Source organism: Protomyctophum bolini (genome assembly GCF_963924005.1).
Source record: "Protomyctophum bolini genome assembly, chromosome: 24".
NCBI classification, from domain to species: domain Eukaryota; kingdom Metazoa; phylum Chordata; class Actinopteri; order Myctophiformes; family Myctophidae; genus Protomyctophum; species Protomyctophum bolini.
Window position 1 is genome coordinate 22566962 of NC_137885.1, and position 22329 is coordinate 22589290.

General features: G+C 43.5%; 1 protein-coding gene across 1 annotated transcript in view; it reads left to right on the forward strand.

Moving 5' to 3' along the window:
* The window catches only part of LOC308311532 (E3 ubiquitin-protein ligase Midline-1-like), a 61547-nt gene extending 44103 nt beyond the window's left edge, over positions 1 to 17444 (forward strand). The window contains exons 4-10 of the mRNA XM_080758265.1: positions 2694 to 2801; positions 4777 to 4925; positions 6383 to 6510; positions 8532 to 8675; positions 11258 to 11419; positions 12162 to 12369; positions 12991 to 17444. Of these exons, the coding sequence (XP_080614391.1) occupies positions 2694 to 2801; positions 4777 to 4925; positions 6383 to 6510; positions 8532 to 8675; positions 11258 to 11419; positions 12162 to 12369; positions 12991 to 13339 (1248 nt within the window). The 3' untranslated portion in view covers positions 13340 to 17444. The remainder of the gene's footprint in view (positions 1 to 2693; positions 2802 to 4776; positions 4926 to 6382; positions 6511 to 8531; positions 8676 to 11257; positions 11420 to 12161; positions 12370 to 12990) is intronic.
* Positions 17445 to 22329: the final 4885 nt, after the last annotated feature.

Sequence of the window (22329 nt, forward strand, 5' to 3'; positions counted from 1 at the left end):
CACACACACACACAGATTGTACAACTAGGTTTTGCATTCGAAAAATGTCGCTGAATATTTTAAGCCTTTTGTCTCACTGCTTCCAAGAAGAGTTTTATTGATGTGCCCTTCTCAATATTTGGATGTCACAAGGGCGTGCGTGCGTGCATGTGTGTGTGTGTGTGTGTGTGTGTGTGTGTGTGTGTGTGTGTGTGTGTGTGTGTGTGAGTCAGGTTTGTGTGTCAGACAACATGCTATACACAGTACACTACATGCTCTACATATTTACACCACACATGACATGGCAGCCATCTGTGCACGAGCATGGTCTGTGTGCATGTGCACATGTTCATCCCATTTGAATTTATATTCACTCAGTACCTGAACTCAAGCACACCAAGTCCCTCTATACTTCTTAAAATCAGCACAATGTACCATCAGACGAAATAAAACCGGAAGCCTCCTTCAGCTCAATGTACCATCAGACGGAAAAAAAACGGAAGCAGTTCCATGGGCTGGCCTAAGTGTACATATTGTTCTACATATTGTTTAAAACTGTGTTGCAGATTTCACTTTTTCAAACTTTTTTTCCCATCTGTACACTCTGAGTTAGAGTTAGACCCTTAAAGAGTCCATTTTGGTTCCTAACTATCAATAATTTAGCTGGGGACCCCTCAAGGACCACTAGTGGTCCAGAGACCCCACGTTGAGAATCAAGGCTATGGCATACGGTCATTGGGTTTCTTCAGCTTGCCATGCAGGTGAGAATAAAACTAATTGGATATATACAGTCCACAACATACTGTAAGAACTTGGCGCAATACAACTTAAAGCATAAGACTGCCAGTGTTTGAATGCATTCGTACACACTTGATAAACGAGCATAATAACGAGACTGTATATTGTAGATTAGCATTCCCAGCAGGCTACAGCGAAGGGCTTAGCCTCCAACCAAAGAGATTTCTACAGAGTAAACAACAGGATAAGAATTTAACAGCATTGGCAGTCACCTCCCAACACTAAGGGGCAAGGTGGCTAATTAGCGGTTTTGGAAAAGACAGACGCGTTTGCATTTCAATGGGTACTTTTCCTTTATTAAGAGCGGAGCATAAAATCTGTTGCCAGGGCCAATTCAAGCTATATAATACAGAAATGACACAAGAGCTATTCATTTGTCTGAAACTCTATCCCTGGTGGCAATGTTGGAGAGTGTGTTGATGCGAAAAAAAGAATAATACAAAAATCCCCACAGAAGTGTTTGAGGGAGAATTTTAATAATGAATCCCTCATATTGTACGTTGACGTGAGTGAGTACGCAAGTGTGTGTGTTTGTGTGACACAAGTGAGTTCGAAACGCTCTCGTTGGCATGGCAACACTCGAAGAAAACATCGCTTTTTTCCTCTGCTGTCATCGCCGCGTCTCTTCTCGCCAGAAAACACATTTTCTTACCCAGATATTAATACAGTAGGTACAACAGGGAAATGGATACAAGTAGAAAGGGGACATTATGAGCAGACCTGTGCTGTTGAAAACTAAACGTGAACTTTCAGTTTCATTCGCCCGCTTTGAATCATAAAGCCCTGGACTCTCTGCACTATAAAATGAGCTCAGTGCCCTGCGTCAGAGCAGAGCTCAATGCCATCTCTCATACAGAGTGTTTCAAATAAACATTCACATGCACTCTTTGACATTTTCTCTCAGATGCAGTTACAGTATGTGATATCATCAATGTTGGGTTCAACCTTGTATCATCATATTCATCTATTTTATGTTTTGTTTCATAAATCAATGCCCTACTTTGTCATTCTACAGTGTCACACAAAAGTAGCAAAACATTTTTTTTTTGCTACTTTGGAAACTCCCCTCCCCCCCCCCCCCCCCTGTATTTCCTCCCTAAAGTAACGGTTTTGGATGTACGGTTATGCTGCAAGGTTGCCGGTATATGATATGCACATGTGCTTTACATTATGTATAAGTGTGAAAGCACTTCTCTCATACATAGTTGCCTTTTTTCTTTTCATACAATATGCAAAGCCCCCTTGATCTCTGAACCTCATGGTGTGGAAAGCATCTGTGAGACACACGCATACACGCGGGAGAGGTTTGTGTGTCTCTTCCACTACGTCGAGTCGTTGGCATGTGTTGTCTTCTCCTTCCAACCTGGAGGGCTGTAGACAGCTGATGGATGAGACGCGACGCATTGCTTCTGGACCGACATGATCTATATTAGCCAATTCACATTAACCCCTTCTGGGCGGGAACCCCTTTTGGTGTTTTAAACATTGTTATAATTTAGCTATTGAAAAATAGCAGATCTACAAGCTCATAGCGCGCCAGTGGCACGCTACGAGCTTGTAGGTCTGCTATTTTTGAAAAATCCTCAAATTTGGAATATATTTTTTTATATACTATTTTAACTCAAATCTTTGCTTCTGGAGAGTCCCTGGAACAACATATTTTCAGATGGGGGGGGGGGGGGTCTCGGAGGCCAATTACAGGTCATTTTTGGGGTCCTTGACATGAAACATTGAGTGATATAGGCCTATAGAAACATAGGTTATTTCAGAAAACTGTCTTTTCAGAAGAAATTTTTTCAGGCCTAAATGGGTTAAGCAGCCCTCTCCCCCCCCCCCTACGTCTACCCGTCATCTGTCAGTGGCTCCGTCCAGCGGTGTAATCCTTCCTGTCATGCGTTTTGTTTTCCCCATGCTAGGTGAACGCCTCGCGCCAGGAGGGTAAGCTGTTGGAGGAGTGTGACGTCCTCATCGACATCATTCAGCAGAGGAGGCAGATCATTGGCACCAAGATCAAGGAGGGAAAGGTATACGCGGCCCGAAGAACGTATGTACGCGGCCATGTTGTGTCGTGGCTCTGACGTGTTTCAGCACACGTGTTTCAGTAAAGTAAATGTGAAACATTATATGGAGAAAGAATATATATTATATACAAAATGGTGGTGGCAGGTGCATACAATGTCTGTAGCTGTTTGGTCAACAAGCACTATAGGCTATATGCAAGATTACATCTGGAAAGTCAGACAGACAGACACACGCACGCAAACACGCACGTGCACACAGTGTAACGCCGTAAAAAAGGTGTTTAATCAGTTGAGGTATTTCGTTTTTTCTGTTTAAATGGTATGTTTCTGTTCATTAATAAAACCACATGGTAATCAACGCTCATCATATGTTGACAATCTCAAATCCTGCTGAGGCCTGCGTGGCTCTGAGTTCCTTAATGAACATATTGCCAACAGACGGAGGACTCTACAGCACAGAACCACAGCTCCACACTAGACCAAACCTAGATCCCTGAGCATAAGGGATGTGCTCTTCACTTATGGCCTCGGGAAGCTGCTGGTGATTTTTCACAATTGTCTCTTAATGAGAGCTGGAAGGCACTTGGGTATTTTTCCCCCCTTCCCCAGAAGGAGAGATTTTCCTGTTTATCTGTGTTTGATTTGCTAGCTGATACCATACAGTACGCCGCAGCGGAGACTGCGCCGAGAGATTGTACTTTTCAGCATTATTTTTTATTTAATACTGCAATGGAGAAATACTAATTCTGGTATTAAAAATGATTGGCATCAAAATTTCAAATAACAAAATGCATGTTATCATGTCTAAACTGTATGGTCTTTACATTTGTTTTCTTTTGTTGTGCGTTTCATGTAATTGTCCTTTTGTTTATTGAATTTTCTACTTGGAAAATAATAATACCGGTAACAATGTAAGAAAAGAAAATGAGCAGATCTGTCTCTGACTACGATAATGATCTTGAAAGTTATTGTGGGAGGAGTTGTCAGTGCCGATGTTTCTTGGCTTCTTTCTAAAGGGTGCAACCATTTCCTTCCCTCCCTCCTTGCTTCCTTCCTGCTTGACAAAAAACTTTTAAGTTTACTGATTAGAGCCTCTAGACTCTCTCTCTCTCTCTCTCTCTCTCTCTCTCTCTCTCTCTCTCTCTCTCTCTCTCTCTCTCTCTCTCTCTCTCTATATATATATATATATATATATATATATATATATATATATATATATATATATTAGTGAGGATCACAACACTGACTGGGCAGATTTCATATAGGATTTCAATTGAGATTATATAGACCTTAATTCTTTTTTTATGGGCAAAACTGCTGATGAATGGTCTGTTTGACCTCAATCCTGCTGCCGACCTCAATCCGTCTGCTTCAATCCTCGTAGATAAGATGAGAGAGAGAGAGAAGAGTGAAAAACACAGGATTCTTCCACCACAGAGTCATACTTGTCTCCCCAGACAAATCATTAATATTAATGGTGTAGATTTTTCGTTTTAATCTGGTTGTTTCCATCAATCGGTTGATAGATTACTCCCCCTTCATTTGTGTGAGGAAGACTGGTCCTCTTTTTATAATGTTACTATCAGAAGTTAACCTCTCGGCCCGGGCAACTATGACCTTTGCTGCGTGTCACACCCCATCTCTCGAGTTAACCTCTTTTCACATAAAGGGTAGCATCGCATATCATTTCCACGGCCAAATACATAGACCAGTATCAATATTTGTGGACCCTTCCTTGGCTTGAAAAGGTTTGAGAACAACTGACTGCCCTTGGGTATAAAACAGGCTAGACCACATTAACCCTGGGAATAGTTTTGTCCGGGGGCTGTTACACTGGCAAGCCCCCCCCAAAAAATATGTGACTTGTCGTCTGTCTGTCTGTCTGTCTGTCTGTCTGTCTGTCTGTCTGTCTGTCTGTCTGTCTGTCTGTCTGTCTGTCGCCAATAATAACACTCTCTTCCTGCCTTGCGGGCTCCAGGCACAGAGGCTGAGGAAACTGGCCCAGCAGATCTCCAACTGTAAGCAGTGCATCGAGCGCTCCTCTGCCCTCATCACACAGGCAGACCAGACACTCAAGGAGACAGACCATGCACGCTTCTTACAAACAGCCAAGACCATCACCGAGAGGTCAGAGAGTGTACGCACGCATGCACGTATTGCAATAAAATGTCATGGTATAGTACTTTACACCAGTGGTTCCCAAAGTGGGGTCCGGGGACCTCCAGGGGTCCTTGATGGAGTTACAGGGGGTCCCTAGCTAAACGATAGATAGGAACCAACATTAATGGACCCTTATGGGTCTGTAACTCAGGGTCCATTTGGTTATATTTGTAGTACACTCGAGTTAAATCGATATTGATTTTACAATATAAATTGGGGATCCCTGGCATATCTTTTCAAATGGGGGTCCGCGGACTAATTAGTGTCAATTTGAAGTCCTTGACATGAAAAAGTTTGGGAACCGCTGCTTTACACCACTGCTCACTCACATGCATGCACACACACACACACACACACACACACACACACACACACACACACACACACACACACACAGAAATAGTCAAACTACCTTCCTTTCTCTTCACTCACAGCAAAAATGGAGAACTACTGTACTGTAGCAAGCGGGGGAGGGATTCAATTTGGTTTTGGTCTAAACATGCTCCCGATAACGTTTAAGCTTTCATCACACCGCGGTGTGATGAAAGCCTAAACGTGGACTGGGGGAAAGGATTTAAATTCAAATAGACGGTTGTGAAAAGTCCAGCCAGTGGACACAGACAGAGCCCAACGACATTAAGCCTGTGATCCTTCGATTCGGACATAATGGAGGGCACCAACCCCTGTCAGATGAATCAGATTGTGATTGGAAAGCTGCTTGGCTGGAGCTGAAAACTCAGCGGCCTGTGCCGTCGTTGATTTTGTTCCGATTTAGCTCTCCTCTGGGCAAATCGAGCACTCACCGGGCAGCAAGTCAATATTATCGCTCTGGGCTGTGTGGGGGGGGGGGGGGGCAAAGACGCTAAGCCCTGTTTTCTAGCCCTCATATAGTGAGCAGTAAATAATGCTAATATGCATATTTTTTAAACTGATTACAGTCTCACCTGTCATTCAATCTCACCCTGCAGATGGTATAATTATTGACACACTTGGCCACTCCCATATCTCAATGGGAAGAGTGCTGACTATACATGTATTCCATTAAATTCTGGGCTTGGGACCATATAGTCCCCCAAATTCACCCCTAGACACTCACTTATCTGTCTAACAATTATGGTAAATGTAACCACCAAAGCATCCGCAGTGTCATTTTAGCTATTACATAATATACGAATTTCAGAAAACTCCTTGGATTTAGTACATTGGTTTAGATTTGTGGTTCTCAAAAATAGCACATATTGCTAGTGTTTGAATTATTTAACTCAAATTTTCAGATGGTATGGGGGTCCACAGCCACATGATCATTTTGGCATCCTTGGCATGAAAAAGTTTGAGAACCACTGACGTAGGAGACATTTGTAGAATGGGCCTCGGGTCTTAATGGGTTAATCAGTGGTGTTTCACTGCTCATGTCGTCTCTATAGGGTGTCCATGGCCACGGCGTCGACCCAGGTGTTGATCCCCGAGATCAACCTGACGGACACCTTCGACACCTTCGCCCTGGACTTCACCAGAGAGAAGAAGTTGCTCGAAAGCCTGGACTACCTCACAGGTACTGGCACTGCACAGCAGTGCACACACACACACACACAAACACACACACACAGCCAGCCCATAGAGCCCCATTGTGAACCCGGACATGTTGAGTACACCAGGGTTTTATGTTAGAAATGTTTAGTCTGGTCCCCAGCATGTAGAAACTGCCGGATGCTAACTTGCATATGTTGGGCAATTTTCATAATTGGCATAAAATGTGACCATACCAATTACAACCTATAGAAGGCAAAACATTAAAAATGTCATCATGCTTTATGTATCATGTGAAGTGTCAAACTAGGGGGTTTTCATGAAGCTGAATCCATTCCAGGCTTTAGTTTTGCAAAGAAACACTCATATGGGGCTAAAAACGGCCGGAGATAGCTGGAGAGTGGAGACTAGAACAAGGCTTCACGGGGAGTGCATAGGAAGGAGAGCTTGTGAAAATGTCTGGCTCTTGTTTATTCATCCTCTGTGATGCGAGAGTACTCCGCCGAAGGCCCTGTTCCCTAACTGAATCACGGTGAGTCATGCCACGTTGTGCAGCCACTCATGAAAACGGGCTCTGAGAGAAACATGGAGAGGGCGAGAGAGGGGTGGAGATGGAAAGTGCCTTGGAGATCAATTTAGACAGTGGCTTTACATCTTATTTCCATTTATTCGCTTTCTATGAGCTATTGAGCGATTTACGTGTGGACTCTGTGGAGGTTGCACAGCATGAAGTGGCATTTTGGCTTTTTTCTGACATGATGAGATACTGCTTAGCAATGCAGTTAAATGCCAAGGACTGTACGCCCCGAAACTTTCAACTGTAAGACAGCGGGAGCAGAACTTTAGCATCAGGTCACATTAACATAGCGAGCAAAACAAGCCAGTGTAGGATTGTATTTCTTTTTTGAGAGAAATTGCGATGAGGTCGTGTTCCCATGAGTCTCTCTTTATATACATATTGCATTATTTCCCCCTCCCTGCCGCTTCCGACGCTTAACCCATTTCGACCTGAGATCAGATTCTAAAAATGTCTTCTACATCCTGACAGTTTTCTGAAAAAGCTATGTTTCTATGTCAGTCGTTCTTCGATTAAAAAAATCTGCTATTTTTCAAAAGCTAAAGCATAACGTAATGCTAACACCAAAACGGGTTCCCACCCAAAATAGGTTAAAGGGATTAGTTCACGCCCAATATGACTTTTTTTCTATCGATTACTCACCCCATGGAGAATTGAATTCATGCATATTTTCTTGTTTTTGTCGCCTTCCTAAGCCACTAATATAATGGCCAGCAGTGGTTCCCTATGGAGACACAGAGTCACAGAGTCTCCTTTGTCTCTCAGCAAATGCAACTGATCATTTGGTTTAGACTTTTATTGGGACAGCTGCCTTTTTGCTGTTGTTTCTCTAATCGTATAGGAGTTCATATACTCAATTCACATGCTGCACCATGAACCATACATTATGCTGTAGTAAAACCATGTACTCAACAAAGCAGCTGGCATTTCTTTGAGGTATTTCCATCATATTCCACCAAAATCTGTAGCGACTTTGTGGTCACTCATACGTTTCCCCCGCTGGGGGCTAAGCGTAGGCAACAAAGACAGGTTAACACTTGAGAGACAGTCTTTGTTGCCTATACACTTAATCCCTTGTGCACAGTTGACATCAAATGCAGTCCCGTGATGACAGATTTTGATTATCAAGATTTTAATGAAGTGGTTTGGACTTTTGAAACCTGGAGCTGGTCACGGTCGGTGCACACTATATGGCACATCAGCGATCCATTAGTACTAGTGGTTCTCAAATGTTTTCTTTGCAAGGACCCCCTAAGAGTACAAATGGACGGGTAAGGGCCAAATGGACCCATTTGGTTGAATTGGTTCCATTTGTATACACTCTCAGAGTTACAGACCTGTTATGGTCATTCAGGACTCTTTATGTGTTTCTGGTCATTATTATTGTCCACTAATTTTGTATGTCCTTGTCCACGCACGGCAAAAATGACATTTTGACAAAAATGATGATCCCTGTCTTTGCTCCTCAGCTCCGAGCGCTCCGGCCATAAGGGAGGAGCTGTGCACGGCTTCCTACGACACCATCACCGTCCACTGGACGTCCGACGACGAGTTCTCCGTGGTCTCCTATGAGCTCCAGTACGCCATCTTTACTGGACAGGCTAATGTTATCAGTAAGTTACTGGGCAGTAGTATAGTATACACACGATACTGGACAGTAGTGTACTAACTATACAGTATAACTGCCTGTACCCCAAGAGGTGACGCTGGCTTTTTTGTGGGATTGCGGGCACGCCACGCCACACACGCACGCACACACACACACACACACACACACACACACACACACACACACACACACACACACACACACACACACACACACACACACACACACACAATTCACACGTGTGTGCCACACTCTCACTCTCAAATGGCACCTTATGTCCCTCCTACCTCTGTCATCCTTCCGTCTCCCTTCGTTCTTCCCACCCCTCCTCAGGTTGGATTCCGTAGTACTTGTGTGCAGCTGCGGCGGCTTTGTTATAGCGTCGATTTAGCTTGTTGTTCAGATGTCAGATGCTAGTTTTGATGCTCACTTGGCTTCCTATAGTTACTTTGCAGCACTTCGTTGTTTTATTGGCACTCCATTTGCTGTGTTGTTTGTTCACTAGCGCTCTCACCTATCTTTGGATAAGGGTGTCTAAATGGCTAAATTGGCTCACCGAAGTGAAATGTTTTTCTTTTCCATTCTGTCTCCGTGTTGTCACCTCAGTGCCTGTGTCAGAGGAGGTCTTTGTGTTGTGTCAGATAGAGTTTATTGCCGTCAGCTCCTCTGTCACATCCCTGAAATAGTGTCCCATCTTATAAAACACGACCTTCTATAGAAGACGACACCTTCCTTCCCATCAGTGTCCCAGGGATTTCTAATGATAAAAAAAGATATTTACACACTTACTTCACATACTGTACAGTACATGCTACTGTTGTAGCCATTTCCACCACTGAATAGATAGAAGTAAATAATTCACCACTTAAACTCTATACTTTGTTGACTGGCGTCTCCCATGGCTCTTTGCTTTGGTACGCTCCTTTTATCTCTCGACACCAGCTATCATCTACAAGCTCACAACCTGAGTTTGTAGATCTGCTGTTTTCGACTCCATAACAGAGACGCTAGAGTTAATGTACAGTTAGATTGCTAATCCTGAAGGGTTTCTTTATATGTAATTATATGTAATTACAAGAAATCAAGTCGGAAAACCAAGATCTCTCACCTTTTTGACCACATGAAGTCTATGGTCGAAGTCACATTGTGAGCTTGTAAATCAGCTATTTTAAGTAAATGTTCCCCAGTCCCCACAGAATATAGATGCTGGTGATCAAGTGGTTAATTCAGTAGAAATGGGCTGTGCGTGTCTATGACTTGTGGTCATTATATGGACCAACGTGACATTGTAAGCGAGAGCACAATGTGCTGTTTCTTGCACATATGCTCCCCATCGTTTCTTGGTTGAGTTGTGTACTTTCACCATCATGGGTGGGTAGTTGTAAGGCCCTTGACTTCCACTAAAGTGCTGGGAATGATGATGGTGGCTGAGTGCAAAGAACACAGGTGCACGCACGCACGCACGCACTCATATACACACATGCATTTTGCATTATGGCCTAGCTCAATGGGAAACAGTGGAGCGCTAAGGATGCCACGTGCCACATGCAGTTATCTGTGCCAAACACACACACACACACACACACACACACACACACACACACACTCACACACTCTCTCTCTTGGCAGTGAGAGAGCCCAACGGAGCTATACAGTCAACGAGGTGTGAATGACTTCCTCTAGTGCTTTTCCACGCCCACACACCCGCATCGCGGTGAAGCCTCCTCCTCGTGCTGTTGCCACAGGCTCAGGCATAACCCCCTCGGTTCACATGCTGTCCTCACTAACGACGCCAACACTCTCTGGCCGAAATTGCGTGTATAGAAAAGCCCCAGTTTGTGTGCCAGTTCAGTTTTTTTTATTCTCCCCCTCACGCCAGGAAAATAGCCTGCGGATTGAAAAACGTCAACTCTGAAGAAAAAGACATTTTCAGCACTTTCCTCTCAGCACAGAGCGACCCAACTCTGTCCCCCACACACACTCCCAGCCCCCTTAGACTTTCATTTTGAAATGCTTACTCATCTTTTGGGAACAGTGGGTTGAAGTATATTTTTAGGTGACGTTACACCCGTGGGCCAAGATGTCAAGGACCCCCAAAAATATATGTATAGCCCCCATCTATCCCCCCCATCTAAAAATATGTTGTTCCATATGTTTTTTAAAACATTCGCTCTGAAAGAATATATTCATGAATATTTTCACGATTTTTCAAAAACAGCAGATCTACAAGCTCGTAGCGCGGCTAGATCTGCTATTTTTCAATAGCTAAAGCATAACACTATGCTTAAGAGAGCCTCACATGTGTGAATTCCACACGTTACAAACAAGTGACTGGTATGATCAACTAGGGCCTTCATTTACGAAAAATCTAACGAACAAAAAACACAAGAAGTAAATACATGAGGTTTCTGCCCGACAGCAACGCCATGGAATTGAGTGTATGTGCTATTGGATTCTAATTCTTTCTCCCCCTCTCTCTCTCTCTCTCTCTCTCTCTCTCCCCCCCCCCCTCTCTCTCTCCTCATCTTTATTCCTTTCTGTCACGCCCCTTGCTCGCTCCATCTTGTCTCTCTTCCCACCATGCAGGTCTGTGTAACTCGTTGGACAGTTGGATGATCGTGCCCAACATCAAGCAGAACCACTACACGGTGCACGGCCTGCAGAGCGGCACCAAGTACATCTTCGTGGTGAAGGCCATCAACCAGGCGGGGAGCAGGAGCAGCGAACCGGGAACTCTGAAAACCAACAGTAAGCGCAGCTCTCTGCAGCAGAGCCTTGCCCCGTTTTGCGAGAGAAGTAAAGGAACCGGGTCTATGAAAACAAGCCCAAAAGAAGCGACTATAGGTTATACGGCTATTTGAAAAATAGACGATCAACAATGTAGAAAATAACACTTTTGTGTGTTTTGTGATCTCGTCTGTCCTACAATCTGTCACAAGAACATATTACAATAATAGTGCCAATTTCCTTTCAATGACAAAAGTGCCAATTACTCGGTGCCGTTTCTTTTTTTTTTATGGAGGACTGGGACCCAATTATTGTTTGGTAATGTGAAAAAAATATCGTTGCTGATACCCTGTGTTTTAAGCTCTTATTTCTCAAAACATGTATTCAATGTTATTTATTTTCGAAAGAGGCCACCTAAAAGAATATGTTGCATATGAATACGTCAAAGGCTATGCACAAAAATGTGTTTGAATGAACAATATTCTGATTGACTGATTAAAACTGGGAAAGTCGTGTGTCATTTTAGATTTTTGCATTGGCCATTCAAAATAGCTCACGGCACGTCAGCGATTGTACATCTGCTATTTTTGATTTTTTTTTTAATATCTTGAAAGTGTGAGAACTACTGGTTCAGAAGGCATTAGCAGAATCGGCCTCAGGTCTTAATGGATTAAAACAAAAACTGTCTTGGCCAGTGCAAAATCAAACATTGCCTTCCTTCCTTCCTTCCTTCCTTCCTTCTCCGATCCCCACCCGCCACCAGGCCAACCGTTCAAGCTCGACCCCAAGTCGGCCCACAGGAAGCTGAAGGTCTCCCACGACAACCTGACGGTGGAGCGGGACGAGACCACGTCCAAGAAGGGCCACGGTCAGGACCGCTTCACCAGCCAGAGCAGCTACGGCGTGGTGGGCAACGTCTACATAGACAGTGGACGCCACTACTGGGAGGCTCTGATCGGTGGGAGCACATGGTGAGTTCACCTACAGTATAACCGTTTGATCCAGTGGATTCTCAACCTTGTCAGCCCCCCCCCCCCCCCCCCAAATTAATCATATTTGAACTGGGGACCTCCCAAATTAATCATATTTGAACTTGGGACTCCCCAAGCACTTGGAATTGTAGGAGTTGAGGCCTTGCATTTAGTTTGACTCAGATTAGTTTGACTAGATAAGTGTGTGTGCATGTGTGTGTGTGTGTGTGTGTGTGTGTGTGTGTGTGTGTGTGTGTGTGTGTGTGTGTGTGTGTGTGTGTGTGTGTGTGTGTGTGTGTGTGTGTGTGTGCAAAGTGATATTTCCTATACTGTGACTAATTGTCAATTTAGTAAGTGTATTCCACTGCAGTTAGCCCTTATAAATTATTTTCTCATAGCCATAATGTTGCTTTTAAAGGGATATTTCACTTTAAAAAAAACTTTTGGTCATTTCATCGTCTATCAGGCTTATGTGAACACCCCAGACAGTTTTTAAGTTGCCTGAATTCAGTATTTAGACATTTGATATTAATTGTAACTACAACCTCAATTTCCACCATGTTAGATTCATCGATATCTTTTTTTATATATATATATATATCTATTATATCTCTTTATCAGGTACGCCGTGGGCATCGCCTACAAATCGGCGCCCAAGCACGAGTGGATCGGCAAGAACTCGGCCTCCTGGGTGCTGTGCCGCTGCAACAACTCGTGGGTGGTGCGCCACAACAGCAAGGAGCTGGCCATCGAGCCGTCGCCGCACCTGCGGCGCGTGGGCGTCCTGCTCGACTACGACGCCGGCTGCCTGACCTTCTACGACGCCGTGGGCTCGCAGCACCTGCACACGTTCCACGTGGCCTTCGTGCAGCCCGTGTGTCCCGTGTTCAACGTGTGGAACAAGTGTCTGACCGTGCTCACCGGCCTCCCCATCCCCGACCACCTGGAGGGCCTGGAACTCCAAAACTAAAGAGGAGAACGTTGGGAATAGGTAGCAGTATAGCCGGAAATGTTTATATTTAAAAAAGAAATTAAGCCTGGAACCGAGCCACCCAGGCCGCCTGGTGAATCATGACCGTAAAACATTTGATTTTGATTTATTAAATATAGTATAGCCTATAATATAATTAAATATTCAAATATTTTTTGACACAGAATCAAATGTTTTATGGTCATGATTCTGCAGGAGCCTGGATGGCTTTGTCCCAGGCTTAACATAATGATTATATTTATATTCATTATTTTCTGAAAGATTTATGGGGAAAATGGGAATGGGGTTTCTACCCATGGCACCACAAAAAACCACTGCTATGCCCTATACACGGGGCCAAAAGACTGATGAGAAGACATTTCCGGAGCGTGGACTCTGACACCATGTAGATTTTATTGCGCTTGTTTGGGAAAAGGAAAGACGAAGTACTGTGTCTATACTCGAAGCACCATGGTACTGTATATACCGTTCAGGTGGACAAAGTCGCCAACGGTTTGGAAGAGGCCTCGAGGAAGGAAACAAAGCCACAAGTCCACATTGTACTGTTTCCAACCACTTTGTCAGATTTAGCACTTTGACTTTGGACACCCTAGGCTAATGGACGCACAGGTTGACAGACACGCATGCCTACAGACGTACACATACATGCATGCATGCACACACGTATTGTTGTACACACACGTGCGTGCGCACGCCCACACACACACACACACACACACACACACACACACACACACACACACACACACACACACACACACCCCGTCATTACACCCATCGCAATCCCAGTTGTAAAAGTCAGAACAAATTGATAAGACGTATATTTTATACATTTCTAGCATTTAACCTCAACCACACCACCCCCTCAAATAGAACCAAAGTATAGCCATTACCTTATGTTCAAATCCTTTTTATGTTCAGATCATTCTTTCTTTGCATACAGTACTTCTAAAAGAAAGTAATTAAATAATTAAAACATTAATGTTAGAGTCCCCCCCCCCCCCCCCCCCCCCCTTTAAACATTTAAGTGTTTCCTTGTGTTTGGAAATTGTTCCTGCATTATTTATGATATTGTTGGAAGCTCCGGGGAGACCCACTGAAGCTTAGTGCAATTAACATGAACTAATATAACGTATTGTTTTTTTTGTTTGAATGATTGTGTCATTGTGTTATCATGTTTTGACAGCCATGTCCTCCCGTGTTCTTTGTTATGCAGTGTGAGTGTGTTACAGTAGTGCTTCTCAATCCGTTATATGTCAACGGTCCCCAAATTAATAATGTATTTGGCTGTGGACCGTCGGACCCCCACATCTGAAATGACATGATAATACTCTTATCTCTTTCTCTTTTGAAAATGGTTGATCTACAAGCCCTGCTAAATTTATTTAGCTTATATCAACTAATTTAGCTGGGGATCCCCTGGAACCTCCTCAAGAACCCTGGGATCCACTGGAACCTCCTCAAGAACCCCTGGGGATCCCCGGACCCTGCTTTGAGAACCATTGTGCTACATTTGTATGGTACCATGAACACACACACACACACACACACACACACACACACACACACACACACACACACACACACAAAACCAATTTATTTTTTATTGTTTCACTTCTGTTTTAGGTTGACTTTTAGTTGTTTTAGTCAGGCATGTTTATGTAATAATGTCTCCGCTCCTGAACCCGTGTTCATTCACAAGGAGTGTCTTTTAATATTGTTTGGCCTGCAGTATCTTAACGTTTAATTTTCAGAAAACCGTGATCAGTTCTTACTCGGTACAAATGTTTCTCTCCATACAACTCAATGGAAACGCCAGTGGTGGAAGAAGTACTCAAGTAAAAGTCTTGTATTCAAAATTGTACATGAGTAAAACTTCAAAAGAAAATAATTGTCAAACTTTTTCAGAAAATAGCTGATCTACAATCTAATTTACGTGCCACATTGCAATGCATTGTGAGACTAATAGATTGTCTATTTTCTAATATATGAAGTATAAAATATGCCTTAATTGGTTAATGTAGTATGTTTTGTAATAATCTTTCTAAATCTACAAAGTGTAACAAAGGGTTTCAAATTATAAGTGGAGTAAAAAAGTACAATATTTGCCTCTGAAATGTAGTGCAGTATAAAGTATTGAAAAAAAAACAATCTTCATATAATTGGTCCTCACCAATCCATCCATCCATCTTCAATCGCTTATCCGTAGTCGGGTCGCGGGGGCAACAGCTCCACCAGAGAGCTCCAGAGTCCAGACTTCCCTCTCCAGAGCAACATTAGTGACCACCTCCTGGGGGATCCCGAGACGTTCAAGGCCAGTGAGTCTTGGGCTCCCCCGGGGTCTCCTCCCAGTGGGACGTGCCTCGAGGACCTCCCTAGTGAGACGCCCGAGAGGCATCCTAACCAGATGAATGTTGGTGAATGTCCTCACCAATGCTCATGATAAAAAATGGTCTCTAATAGATCACAAAGGATTAAACACGATTTCAGATTTTTAATTTAGAATTTTTAATTAAATTAGATTTTAACCTTTATTAACGTGAGATCAATGGCCTCCATTATAGCATGCTAACTTTCCAGCAATAGGAAACCTGCTGTTTCCTATTTTTTCCCCTTTTTTTGGGAAACCTGCAGTTTCTATTAGCTTGAATTCCCCATCGATGATGTCAGTGGTAGGTTGGATTCTGAACTGTCACTAGAGTGAGTGAGTCATATTGCCGTGAGCTAGTGAGGATCAATTATATGAAGATAGGCTGAAAATGGGTGAAGTTGTCCTTTAAGTACAGTACTTGAGTAAATGTACTTAGTTACTCTCCGCCACTGGGAAATGCACTGCTTCACTTTAACATTGCATCTCAGCTAGACAGTATGTTCTGCAGTGCAGACCCCAATGCCCAATGATGTCATCTGGTTGCACCTCAGTCTTCACTTAGCCAACTCCCTCCAACAAGAGACACAACGTAGCTTTTCCCCCCCCGGTGGGGCATCAGTGTTCATTGTAGGAGGTACGAGGATTCAAGGGCCTTGCAAACGGGGAGCGATAAAACGCGCCTATAGTTACGCAAGCGTATTTACGTGGTCACGGTCCCGTGAATTTGTTGCGTGTGTGCTCGTTTTATGCACACGCCCGCCTCTCACCAGACCTGAATTCGGTTTAGCTTTTTTTTTACGCTTGCGTTGTCGCGCCCCTCTTGAGCAGACCTGTAGCAGACCTGTCGTTGATCCAGGCAAGAACGTGTGTGTTCCTCGCTCCCCGCCTGCAAGGCCCTTTACTCTTCTGTGTCTATGGGCACAAGCACACCTTTTTTCGTAAAAAAACGCCTAGACCTGGCGTCTCTTCCGGGTTTATAAACAGCTGGTGGATGGAAATGATGCAGGCGCGGCTTCAACTTGCTTTGCCTCTTGACGCGTATATGTTGCCCACGCTCTATCGGGTTGCAACTCGAACGGCGCCTCCATCTCGGTCAAAATCTATAGGGCGAAAGTCCCGCCCACCCGGGGAGGAAAAACTATAGTTAAAAACAATTAAGAGACAGTATTGTGAGCAGTGAGACGAAGAAACTTATAAGTCCATACTAATAATCCATAATGTATAAATCATGGATAAGGGGTCAGGGCAAGATAGGCCTTTTCGGGAAGGGGTCAGAATATATTATGTACTTATAGATGGTTATTCGTCTCAACTGCTTAGAGATAAAAAATATAACCAACCTTGACACAAATGGCACTCATTAATGTAAATATAGTGATTGTGTCGTGTATATATATATTATTTTTTTGACCAGGTACACCTAGATATGTTTTTGTCTTTCATGAGTTGTAATAATCCTCCAAAATAAGTTATTAAATTATGCATAATAAACCAGACTTTATGTTCCATTGTATAGAAGTATTAGGCTATATCATTTAATGTTTCCATTTACAACATATGTTTATGGTGGTCTGTGTTCGGTCTGTGGATACTTTAAAGTGAGAGAAAAAAAGCATATGAGTGCTTTGCGTCAATGTGCAATTTTGCCGTGAGGCTTCGACTTGAGGTCGGCGTATATGAGAAGGTATAAGAATAAAGGTTCGATTGAGTACATGTTTGGGTCTGTCCGTTTTGTCTTTCATCTTCCTCAAGATGTTGAGCTCAGTATGGTTGAATTCTCCCTGTGTGTTTCCTGTGGGAAAGGGAGTAGCTCTTAAAGAACTTCCTTTGGATATGAGGGCCACATCCGGGTTTGCTGCCTGGAGTGACAGTTAATAATATCTTCGCTGTCGGGCAGAAACCTTGTGCCAGGGATGGGGGAAATGTTTCAAAAAGTTAGTTCTAAAATGTTTTCATGCCAAGGACCCCATTTGAAACTAGTTTGTGCCAGGGATCCCAATGAGATTGTTGTTGTTGGATTAGATTTTGCGCAGATTTATACACCTGTCTACACTGTATAGCTGGATAGGCCACACCCTTAGAAAGGACACAGAAAACATCACAAGGCAGGCCCTGGACTACAATCCACAGGGGAAGAGGAAACGGGGTAGGCCAAGAAACACCTGGAGACGTTCCACTATCCAGGACCTAAAGGACATTGGAATGAGCTGGCAGGAAGCAAAAGCGCAGGCCCAGAAGAGAGTGAGATGGAGAGCTCTGGTGGACGCCCTATGCCCCTCGACGGGGTAAAGAGGATTAAGTCAAAGTCTACACTGTATAGACTACTAGTAGAGTATAGTAGAGTATATACACACACATGCATGACACTTTTCCACCGGGACACGCCTTTTACACAGAAACAGAATCTCTTCACCGAAAATAGCCCTACTCGAGTTGTGAGTTTGTAGAATTTCTTTCTCAAAATGTTCAACCATTATCACATTCCCAGAATAGAGATATATGCTAGGGTTTAAGTGGTTAAAATTCCAGACCTTTCCGAGTTGGTGCATTCTTAAGCGAAGTTCGGCAGTGAAGCGTGTTCACTTGCCCTCTCCCCTGTGTTCATAAAAGTCTCGGTGTGGCATTTTCAAGCAATCGATAGTGCAATTTGTCTTGGGGTTTTTAGAGGGCACCACAAAGATCAACAAATGTATATGTTTTTATTTGAGGTAGGCGTCGCTCACAAATGAAAGACAGGGTTTTATGTGTGAGCGATGCCGTAGCCTACCGAATATACGAACAGTGGGTCGGGCCCCTTGTTTGGGTCGGGGACAATATTTGTCCGGTTTCCTACATTTAAAAATATATATTTATATTATTTCAAAAGTAAAATAAAAAGACTTTTTCACACACACACACACACACACACACACACACACACACACACACACACACACACACACACACACACACACACACACACACACACGGACGGAGTGCAAAACATACTCTCCCCCCTTGCCTTCGGCCTGGTGGAGACAATTAAATGTTTTCATGGGCGAGTGGTTATAACCAGGCTAGTTCCTGCCTCAGAAATGGAGCAAGAGTCTTCTATGACACCTCAGACAACTACATCTCCCAGAGTGCACCAGCAAGAGAGCTGCTCGTTTGCCTGAGCTGAAACACCTGAAAAGGCTGGAGTGAGCATTCTCACAAACAAAGTACCAGAGACAAGTCTACTGGGGTTCCTCTCCTAGTCCAAGGAGGTTTGTTAATATTTGCAATACTGCCTAATGTGTTTTGTACTAGTTTGGATTGGAAAGGAATTCACATGGCAGAATTGCTTAATTTGTGTTTGACAGTCTAAAAGTATACTTTACAAAAGATACAATAGAAAGTTAATTAAAATGATGTACACTTTTCCAAAATGCTACCAGCAACAACTGCTAATGGCTGCGACTGCAGTGAGAGCGAGTCTTCACGCAGTAGAAACTCTAGAAATATACTACCCCTAAACTCAATGCGACCATAATTTACTAAAAAGTTTAGAGCCTGGCCAAAACCTATTTCAGTATAAATTTGCGACCGGTAAACTGTGAAATGGGGCCATTAATGGGAACCGCATGCCCAGAAGTGCAGTAGTGTCAATTCCAGCACAGGTAGCCGTGTTCATTACGTTGACTAATGCTATGATGAAAAATTACTTTTTCTAATTTAGAAAACTAATGTTTAAGAAGTAGTGGAAATACGATCTGCAAGCTTGCATATCTGCCATTTCTAGTAGATTGGGTTCCCAGACCAACATGTTTGGTCTTGAGACTATATTGTTTTCCCCCCTTGTGAGGTAACATGCGTTTGCTTCCCGTTTGTGATGTGTTCTTTGTTTAACCAGGCCAACCTTGAGGAGCAGGTCCAGATCCTCAGCAGCAAGGTGAAGAGTTTGGAGGATGAGCTACAGCGTGCCATCAAGGAGGAGAGAGGAGAGAACATGGGGCCTGTCATGGAGGTGAGTTAACCATTAAGACATGAGGCCTATTCTACAAACCTGAAACATTTCAGGTTTTTCATAGTATGGTCATAAGTATGGTGTACTATGGTCATACTTATTCAGGCCAAGAACTCCAAAAACAATTGCATGCCAAAATGTTGTTCAAGGGACCCCCAGAAGCAAAGATTCAAGTTCCCAAAGAATAGGAAAGGGGCCTGTCCCCTTATGAAGACAGCTTATGAAGATAGCTTGGACATTTGTAGATCAGTGTTTCGGGGCACACCTACATCTAACATGATTATCTGCTATGTTTTATGGGCTTGTGCTGGGCCCCCTGTGACGCCATGTGGCAGCCAAGTCTATGGACTTTATGGTTTCGTGCGTGCCCCTGTGACATGTTTGTGCGTGCCCCCAAATCCGGCCCTCACTTCACGCATGTGTGACCTTTGGCTTGCAGTTTTGAACCTGAATTGGAAAGAACTACAAAATCTGCCTATTAATCAACTCAAAACCACTTGGTCCCCTTTAGTGTAAGGCCTCCAGGTGCTGCCAGGGGCTTTTAGACTCTTAGTTGTCATACTTTTGAAAGTTGTAGGTTTTAAATATTGAGTCCATTTTATATATAACTATTTTTCCATGCTCATCAGAAGAACATGTTAGGTGCATGAAAGAAGAGATCCTATCAAAAGAACACCAGCTGGTTGCCTTGAAAGATGAGACCTCTGCACCCTCTGAATTGTTACAACAGGAGATCCAAGGCCTGAAAGAGCACACTAAACAAATCGATGCTTGTCTTAGCTTTCTGTGGTCACCAGACAGGAGCAAGAGAGTACTCGTCCGAAAGATCTTTTGCAGCAGCAACTATCGGCATCTGAAGAGCAGGTTAGGGTCCTAAAAGAACAGCAGCTGGTTGTCCTGAAGGATTTAAACACGGAATGTGCTCAGCTGATTGTCTGAGCATTTAATGTGATGTGTTCACACGAGTGATTTTTATTTTACATTGTCAGAAGTTGCTGCTCTTGAGCATAATTATAAAATATAAACTATATCAAGTCACCTCTAGGCCTAGCCCCTCTCGGAACCCTACATAAAGCTTTTATGAAATTTGGACTTTAAGCTTTAGGGTAGGGTCCCTGGTCATGCTAAGATTTTCCAATGCGATTGTTGGAACGCGGATATAAAAAACTCAACCTATCTTCGATCGGCGCGCTATCACCGCGCTTTTTATTGTGTTCGTTTACGAATGTGCGAACTATAAGTACCTTACATACCTCTGATAAAATCTCCTGTGTCGCGGAAGCCGTTAAGTATTTTTAATCCATGTTTGATTAAAAATGTCGCTTTGATTTCTTCTTGTTTATTTACTGTTTATTGTACCGCCTCCCGATGTGCGGTTGGCTTTGCGGGCTATGTCCCTGCCTCTGATCTGCTCCGTCATAGCTGTAGCACCACTAGCTAGCCAGATAGGCAGTACAATGAGGTGTCAATAAACAAGGTAGGAAGAAGCGACATTTTTAATCAATCATGGATTAAAAATACTTAACGGCTTCCGCGACACAGGAGATGTGTCGGTATGGTATGTAAGGTACTTATAGTTCGCACATTCGTATGTCAATACATGAATAAACATGGTAAAAGCGCGCAGAAGTCCGTCTCATGGCGTGTTTACATTGTATTTGTTTGTGCGTAACTGGCGACAGCCCAGCGTGAAGCAGGACCCAATGGGTAAAGTAAACAAAGTATCAGAAACTTTACTACATTCGGGTTCTGCTTGCGGGGCTACTCTAGGCCATGATTAAGTTCCTAGCATTTCCATAGAGTATGGGAAAAAGATTATACCATTTCTCTATTCTTTCCTACGTCCATCTCAGCTTGCCTTCGCCAGCCGTAACCTCAGGGAGATCAGCAGGCTCCATGGGGGTGAAGGGAGAGTGACTAGCAGTTCTGACAGTGACCTTGATGACTCTCTCAATTCAACAAGGTAATGCCAAATCCAGTTGAAATGACATGGACATATTATGTTTAGTTTTTAAGGCTCTGTTCAGACTTTCCCCTCTTTATGTATATGATGCATACTTCGCCTTCACTCATCCCCCCCCCCAATAACCTTTTGTCATGGATTAAAAGTACTTAGTCTTATTTCAGTCATTTGGATTCCATAGAAGCCAGCATGTCTATGAAAGCATCTTGCACAGGGAAAATAGCTGATCTACAAGTCGTCAATGTGTCTGCGACACACTGAGTGTGTAGCTGGGCTATTTTCGATTATTTTTAAGATTGGAACATTTTAAAGCAAAGGTTAAAGGTGTTTTACATAATTTGTGTACCAGTATGGTATCAAACATTAGGGTGTGGCCAACTGGCCATACAAACCTTTTCAGTCGTCAGCTTTTATTTTTGCTTTAATCCATGCATTCTGTGCTGCTTTCCCGTGCAGGATGCCGTCAGGACCAGAGGAGTCCTGCAGCCCTCTGGTCCGCAGCAGTGAACGTTTGGCGGCCAAACTCCGGGGAGCAGCGTCACTGGAGACTCTCTACTTCACCCCCATGAATACCAGAAAATCCAATAGGTGGGTTTTTTACATAACCATGGCTGTGATGCCCTCTCTCCTGACTTGTCTACTAATGGCAT